Source organism: Colletotrichum orchidophilum (assembly GCF_001831195.1).
Source record: "Colletotrichum orchidophilum strain IMI 309357 chromosome Unknown Scaffold_262.1, whole genome shotgun sequence".
Taxonomy (NCBI): Eukaryota; Fungi; Ascomycota; class Sordariomycetes; order Glomerellales; family Glomerellaceae; genus Colletotrichum; species Colletotrichum orchidophilum.
Window position 1 is genome coordinate 3,129 of NW_019173218.1, and position 9,169 is coordinate 12,297.

Here is a 9,169-nt window from a genome sequence, read left to right on the forward strand (position 1 = left end):
TTTTAAAAACGAATAGTATTTAAAAAAAGTCGTATCGTATTAAAGGAATTTCTTAAGGATACTAAGAGTATTTCCTTAATAACTTAAGAAGTATAAGTTAATAATATTTTTAATATTATTAATTAAAACGCTATAATAATTAAGAGTTTTAAGTTTAAATTTAATTTTAATATTCCTTAAGAAGTTATTAAGAGTTTTAAAAGTTTATAATAAGTTCTTATATATTATTTTTGTATTTATAATCTTTTTATTTAATAAGGTATTTTTTATATCTTTTTTTAATTTAGTAATTAATAACTCGTTCGACTTTATATTTTAATTTATTAAGTTTAATAATAATACGATCTTTAATATATAAGCTTTTAAATACCGGTTTTAAAAATAAAATATAAAAAACTAGGTAATATTATATCGTATTTAAGAGTTTTAATTTAAAATTAATTAATAAAACTTTTTTAATAATTTCGAAAGGTTTAAGTTTTTTATAATTTAATTTATCGTTTAGTCGTTTTATTTTAATATTACGGCGAAGGAAATATATATTATTTCTTTTTTTTAAAATTAGTTTATTAATTTTTAATTTATTAACGTATTTTTTTATACGCTATTATATAAACTTAAAATTTAAAAAAGCTTTTTTTTAAATTTTCTTAAGTTTATTTACGTTTACTACGGCTTTTATAACTTATAATCCTTTATATACTTTTTTATATATAATTAATTAAAATCCGTAGTTAAAGTAAAAAGGGGATTTTTTTATATTTTTATTAATTACGCTATTATATATAAACTAAGCTATTAATAATAATATTATTTAATTATTTTGGTTATAATTTATATAATAACGGAGGTATACTTTAAAAATTTAATTAAGTTTTTTTTATTTATTTATCGGTTTATAAGTAGAAAAAAGTCGATAGTTTATAATTTATATTAAGTTATAAAATTAAAAACTTTTAAAACTTAGCAGTAAATAACTTATTTTTATTAGAAACTATTTTTTTAAATAAACCGTAGTTAATAATAACTATTTTAAAAAAAGTATATATTAATTCTTTAATATTACTTATTTTTTTATATAATATAAAATAGGTAAATTTAATAAGTCGGTCGATAATAATTAAAATATTATCGCATTATATATTTATTAATAGTTTTTTAAATTTTAATAGTTTAATAATAAAGTCTTAAAAGATTAAATACTATACTTTTAAAGGCATCGGTAAAAGTTATAGCTTTTTATAAAGCTTATAAAAGCTATTTTTATTTTTTTTATAAATATTATAGTTTTTAATAGCCTTAACGATTTCTACTTTTATAACGGTTTTATTATAATATTAATAAATCCGTTTTTATATTTTTATAATACTTTAATAATTATATGCTTAAGTATTATAAATTTTTATAATAAATTTAAAAATTATTTTTTTAAATAGGCTAATATTAACTTTTTTAATTATTATAAAAAGTTTTATAATAAATATAAGATTACTATTATTATCGTATTTAAAGATTATTTATATTTCCTTAGGGACCATAATTTCGTAATTAAGTCGTTTATTAAAAGCGTTTATTTTACCGTTTTTTAAACCTTTTTAATAAATAATTTAGAAATTAAATTTTAATAAGAATTCGTTTTATTTAATTTATTATTTATTTAAATTTTTATTTATTATAAAATTCGTAAGGTTTTTATAATTTATATAAATAATAACTTCGTATTTAGTTTTTAAGAGCTATAGTTTTTATTTTTTAAAAGCTTCGATTATAATTATTAATTTTTTATCGTAAATTTATTAATTTAATTCTATTTTATAAAACGTTTTAAAATAAAATATATAAAGGTAAAATATTTTTTATTAATTTTATTATTTTAAAATAGTTTTTATAACGAAGTTTAAATTGTTAATCTCGACTTTAAACGGTTTTTTTAAATCCGGAATTATAATTATTAGTTTCGAAATAATTAAGTTTTTAATTTTATTAAAAGCTTTTTTATATTTTTTATTTTAAATAAAAGTTATATTTTTTTTTATTAAATTATTAAAAAGTTTAATAATGTTAATATAGTTTTTAAAAAATCGTCGGTAAAAATTAATAAATTTTAAAAATAACTATATATTTTTAATGTTAAAAAGTATAGGCTAATCCTTAATTATTATTATTTTAAATATTTATATATAGATTTATTTTAATATAATCGTATAGCTAAGAAAATTTATTTTTTATATATAAAATTCGTATTTATCGGGCTTAATAAAGAGTTTTATATTTTAAAATTTTTAAAATATTATATAAATATATTTTTTATATATTTTAAAATTAAAAGAAAAAATAAGGATATTATTAAAATAAACGATTATAAAAATATCGACGTATTTCCTAAGTATATAATTAATTATTATTTAAAATATAGTAGGTACGTTAATAAGTTTAAAAAGTATAATTAGGTATTTATAAAATCCTCTATAGGTTCGGAATACCGTTTTTTATTTATTTCTTTTTTTAATTTTAATTTAATTAAATACTCTTTTAAAATTTATTATAATAAACTATTAAGCTCTATATAATATTTCCTTAAGTTTTATAATAAAGGGTAATAAATAATAATTTTTTTTAATAATTTCATTAAGTTTTTTATAATTAATTATAAGTTTAAGCTTTTTTTTATTTTTTTTAAATATAAAGAAAATTAATTAACACAGTCTCTCTAGCAGAGGGCACCTCCGACAAAGGGGGTAAGACTATAAGCTAGCCGGGTAAATATACGGGCTAAGCGTATTAATCGTAAAAAATAATACAATTAAAAAGTAATACGGAAAAGTAATATAAAAAAATAAAGCGAATAATAAAATAAATATTATAATAAATATATTTTTATTATTATCCTTTTTAAATAAAAGGATACGACGAGCCCGTTTATATATATAAGGTCGTTTTAATACGTAACTAAACTACTAAATAACTATAAAGAAATATCATATATACCCCTTTTATAAAAATAATCGTCCTAATTAAAATAAATAAATTTAATTTTTAATATTTCTTATCTTTTATATATCGTAACTTTATATTTAGATATTTAATTTTTATTACGACGAAAACTAAAAATAGCGTTTAAATTAATAGCCTTTTTTAACGGGTTTTTTATTAACTCCTCCGGGGGGGGCGTTTACGCGATGGGGGAGTCGGCTATATAAAAGCCGGGTATAACGGTAATACTTATCTCGCGGGAGTTATAAAACTAAGTTTAGCCGCGGCGAGGGTATTAATCTTTTAATAGAGGTCCTATACCTTTTTATCTTTAATATTAACTTTTTTTTTTATCTTATTATATATTTTTTTTATTTAACTAATTTTATTAATAAAGTTAATTTAAAAGAATTTTAAAATATTATTTACCTCGGCTTATATATTAGCCTACGCGGTGGCGGTAAATTTAATTATTTTTTTTATAACTTTTATATAATAAGCAGCGATAGTAACGTCTTTTATAACCGTATTTATTATATTATTATCGATAATAAATTATTATTTACGTTTTTTAAAACGGGTTTTTAAAACCGTTATTTCGTTAGTAAAGGTATCGACGTATTTTTTATATTCTTTTAAACAACAAATAACCTTATTTAATTTTATTTAATTAATTTATACCATACTATAAATTTTAACACTACGAAAAGTAAATAAATCGAAGCGACCGACTTTAAAAATAACGCTAACGATATTATTATTAACGTATTTTTTATCGCCTATATAAATACTACCGAGGATCGCGGCGTAAATAAAAAGCTCGTTAATTTATATTTTACTTTTTACAAAATTTTTATAAACCCGGCCATAAGTTTTAAAAACCTTTTAAAATACGTTATTTAAAAATTAAACCTTATAGCTATTTTTTTTATATTTAGAAACGGCGTTAATAAAATACTTTTTAATTTAATTATAAACTTCCCGTTTTAAATAAAATTTATTTACGTTCTTAAATTTAAAATTAAAACGTTTAAAAATATTAATACGGAGCTCGTCGATATTTTAATACGTTTTCTTTACGCCACCGGACGTCTAAGGAATATAAAGAGTATAAGGGGTATTAAAAGCGTTAGGCGTTAAGGTAGTCTATTTAAAGTATATATTCCTTTTTTTTTTTTTATAAATAATCGCGGCCTCCTTAGTAACGTAATTAAAAGCGTTATTATACTCCGTTTTTTTATATTAAACTTTTTTATCCGTATCGTAATTATTAATAATAATAAACACTTTTTTATTAAGAAATTCGTTACCTTCATATTCTCTTAATTACTTTATAATCTTTTTAATTATATAATTATTTATTTAATTATAACTTAACTACGCTATATTATCATTATATACGGGTTTATAAACGTTAAAAAGGTTGGAAATGGTTAATTAAAATATAATAAAATATTTATTATTATAAACGGAATATTTAAAGACTGGGCGGCTTTAATCGTTTTCGAATATAGTATATAATATTTTATTACCGTTATTATTATATTAAAAAGTCGTAAGGCCGGGGGTTATATAAGCGGTATTAAAGTTATTAATATAAAGCTTAAGGGTGTCGGTATAAAAATTAAAAAAAGGCGTAAACTTATCGTCTTCAGCCTAATTATACTCCGGGGTATTTATTAAAAAATCTTATAAAATATTTATAAAAAGGAAAAAAACGAGTATATTAAATTTAAAATCGAGCTCGGTATAAAAGGCTTAACGCTTTTTATAAAATAACTTAATACCGGCCGTATTTTTATAAATAAGTAACGCGGCGTAAATAAGATATTAAAAAAATAAAATATTAACGATTTTTATAATTAACGCTTTTATACCGGCGCTAATAGGGACCGATGCGTCGTTAATAATATTTTTATAAATAATTATTTTATTAACTTAATTATAAATAATAAATATTATATAAAAAAAAATCGGTACGTAATTGCGATACGATAAAGCGATATAAAATATTATAATTATAATTATAACGCCGGGATTATTATAAATAAAAAACGTATAAAATATATACGTTTTATAATAAGAATCGTATTAAATTAATATAATATTTATAATTAATTAAATATCGTAATAAATAATTAAAAAAGAAAATCTCGGCTTAGTATTCTAAGCTCTTATAAATAAAAAAAGATTATAAATAATAAGTAATTAAATAAATAAATAAATATAGGCGTAGTTAAAATAAATATATAGATATAAATATTAAAAATAATAATATTAAAACGGTAAAAGCCCAGGTAAATACCTACTTTTTTATTTTAAAGTTTTATAGCCGCGGTAGCTATATAAAAAAATATAAGATTAATATATAAAAAAAAAAGTTATTTTAAATTATAAAAAGAAGTCTAAAGGCCTTTTTATTAAACTAAAGCTATAAATAGTTAAGGTTTTATTTTACGCCTTATAGTACGTAGAGTTTATTTATGGAGAGATATAAAGGTTTATAATTAGCTCGTACGGTCCTATTTTATATACAGCCCGCTCGCACCGTTACGTCTAACCGCTTTTTTCTTTTTTTATAATATTCGTTTTTTTAATCAATTAAGTTTATTATTTTAAATTTTTTAATATAATCGCCTACGTTTAATATAAAGTTCTTACGCGGCTCCTAAATATTATTAAATAAAGTCTAACCTACTTATTTAATAAAATACTCGATTAAAAAGTATTTATTACGCTACGTAACTCGGTATTAAATAAGTCTTTTAACCTTATATTTATTTATATTATTTATTATTACGGGATTAAGGAGAGATTCCACTTTATTAAAAAGGTCGTTTTTTTAAAAAGCTTTTTATAATTATATATTAAATACGATAAAGTAAACGTTTTATTATAATAAAAAGTTAAGTTTATAAACTAATAGGTTTACTATATATACGATATAAAAAGGCCCTACCCGCCTAAATAACTACTTTTTTTTAAGCTTACCCGGAAAATAATACTTATTACTAAGTTTAAAAAAGACTTTATTACCTTTATAAAAAAATACGTTTTAATACTTATTATCGTATTATTATTTATAAATTACCTTAATAATATTAATAAATATAACGGCTTTTTATTAATAGACCTCGCGGAGTACCTTTACCGATTTTATTAAAAGCGTTACTAATTTAATATAATTTAATACCGACCAAAATTTAAAACTTAATATAAGTTCGTTAGGCGATCGGCTAATAATAATAATTAATAAATTATTAAACGTATATTATAAAACTAAAAGGATATTTACTTACGGTATTTTAAAAAATATAAAAATATAAAAGCGAATAACGATTTTTATTATTTAATTACTTTATTCGCTTTACCTATTTATTTAAAAATAATACGTAATAAAAATAAAAAGCTTAACGCTTATTATTTTAAAAATTCTTTTTTAAACGGCCGAAACGAATTTTAAATCTCGATCGTTAATAATATCTTAAAAAAGACCTTAATTATATAATAAAAGAGCGCAAAGTAATATTTTTACTTAATAATATACTTTATATTTAATATTACTAGGGACGAATATTACTTTCTTAAAAAACTTATACGTTACCGTTATAAAAGTATTAAATATATTAAAATCGAATAATACCTAAAAGCTATACCGCGAGGGGGTTTCTAATATATTCGTAACAAAATCGATTATAATTATATAATATAATATATTAACAGATATAATAAATTAAAAACTTCTTATAAATAACGTACGGTATATCTAATTTTCGTAGTAAATTAAGTAATATTTAATATATTCCATAACTAACCTTTTTTTTCTTTAAAAATAAAAATTCTTAAATTTTATAAATAATTACTTAATCCCGGCATAAAAGTTTTTATTATAAACAAATCGGATTACGTTTTAAATTATTAACTTAAAAATATAAAATCGGCGACTATCATTAATCATAATATAATATAATAGTCCTTTCTTATTTAAATATTAAAACGCGACGGGTCGTCGTACTCCTTAGCGTTTTTCCCATAATAATTTATTAATTATAATAGCTTATAACGGTATATAATATTTTTTACCTAAATCCCTTATAATATATATAAAGTCCTTTACAAAATATAATCGTTTATTATATTAATAATTATTAATAATTTTTTATATTAAGTCTTACGGTAGCGTTATAATTATAATCGTCGCTATCTTTAATATATAGCTTTTATCTATAGTATTTTAAACTACCGCTTTAAAAACGTTTATAAATTCCTTAAAGTTAATATTTTTTAATTCGTCCTTATAAAAAAACCGCTCCGTAAAATCGGGTCTTTTAATAAATAGTCGTAAAAGCGTATTTAAAATGACGTTAAGCTTCTTTAGAATATAAATAATTCGTAATTTAAATTAAAAAAGGTAATTTACTACGTTTACAAACTTAAAATTAATTTTATTAAAGTCTATTATTTATAATAAAATATAAATAATAATCCCTTTTATAACGGCGTAATCGGTTAAAATATTTATTTTATAACGGTTAAACTATATAAGTTTTTTAAGCTTTTTAATAACTTATATAACTACGGTTACTTCGGCCTTTATAATGCCGTATTATTTCTCGGCTGTAATTATAAATTTAAAAAAAAATAGTACTAGCTTAATATATTTTTAAATAAGATCTTTACCGGGGATCTTTTTTTTATTTTAATTAATGTTTAATTAAAATATTATTAGGCCGAACTTTAAGAAATACGCGTTAATTTTAAAAAATAACGGTTTTTTTAAATTATAATAAGTCCTTTTTATTTAAATATAAAAGAAGTGTTATAAAAAGTTCTATATTTCGATCTTTTTTAATATAAGTTTAAAAATTTCTTTTATAATAATTTTCGTATGGTAAATACGAATTTACTTTTTTTTTAACTAATTTTATATATAAAAGCTAACGTTTAAGTGTATTTTCCGCTCGTTTAAAAGGTATAATATTACGTTATACTAAAAGATTTTAATATATAGCTACTTTACTATACTAAAATATATCTTAAGATTTTTAAACGTATATAAAAAAATTAACTTTTTAAATAATTATATACGGTCGTCCGTTTTATAAATCCCGTTACTATTTATAATATATTTAAAAAATATTATTTTAAAGAATTTAATAAAAAACTTAGCCGCGTTAATATAAATATAATTCTTATTAAAAATATCGATAACGGTTTTAAAATATTTAAAATATTCTATTTTATTATTATTAAAAATCATAATATCGTTAATATATACTTATATAAAATACCGGTATTTAAAAAATAATCGGTTTATAAACTGTTAAATATACGCTAAGGCGTTCTTAAATCCTATTAATACTATATTAAAATATTTTAACCCGTAAGGGCTAATTATAACTATACGATCGCGGTGTTTTAAATATACGCTTAATTAATAAAAAAACCTTAATATGTTAAATATAAACATTATTTTCTTTCTATATAATAATTTTATAATATTATTTTAATCTAATAAGAGGTAAATATCGAGTATTATCTACTTATTAACCGGCCTTATATTAATTACGATACGCTTTTTAATTTTATTCCCGTTCGCGTCGTATTTTTAAATAATAAAAAAAAAATAAATAATAGCCGCGGGCTTTATTATCTACTTAGCTTTATTTAAAACGTATCGTTTTTTAAATTTAATATCGGTAAACGCTTTATCGATGATATTTAATAAAAACTTCCGGACCGGCTGTTTTTAATTTTACTATCTATTTAAAAAGTTAATACGTATTTTATTTTCGTTTAGTATAAAAATAACCCCACGATCGTAATAAAAATCGACTTTATTAAATACCTTAATAAACTTACTAACGTAAAACTAATTTTAATTATATACCTCGATACCGTATTTATTTTTAATCGTTAATATTAACTTTAATTTTAAAATCCCGTATACTAACACGTCTTTTTATTATTTAAGTACGTCGTAATCGGCTTTATTCGTAATTAAAAAAACGCATTCCTTTATTAATTTATACGGTTTCCCTCTTTTAATATATACGAATAAGGAAAAAGTAGTGTCGTTAATTATCTACGCTATTTCCTTACTATCGTTATAAAGCACAATACGGCCGAGCTTTAAGCCTCGTTTAATAAAAATTAATTTATTAAATCGGTTAAACACCAAAACAACGTATAAGCT

The 9,169-nt window shown here is 19.7% G+C and overlaps 2 protein-coding genes across 2 annotated transcripts; both read right to left on the minus strand.

Annotated features, from left to right (window-relative positions):
* Positions 1–406: 406 nt before the first annotated feature.
* Positions 407–559, minus strand: CORC01_14276 (uncharacterized protein; the record flags this gene model as incomplete). Its single annotated transcript, XM_022625887.1, has 1 exon — positions 407–559. A coding segment is annotated over one exon (153 nt), but the record flags the coding sequence as incomplete, so codon positions are not given.
* A 397-nt stretch (positions 560–956) lies between these two features.
* CORC01_14277 (uncharacterized protein) lies at positions 957–1,106 on the minus strand (the record flags this gene model as incomplete). Its single annotated transcript, XM_022625888.1, has 1 exon — positions 957–1,106. A coding segment is annotated over one exon (150 nt), but the record flags the coding sequence as incomplete, so codon positions are not given.
* Between the last annotated feature and the right edge of the window lie 8,063 nt (positions 1,107–9,169).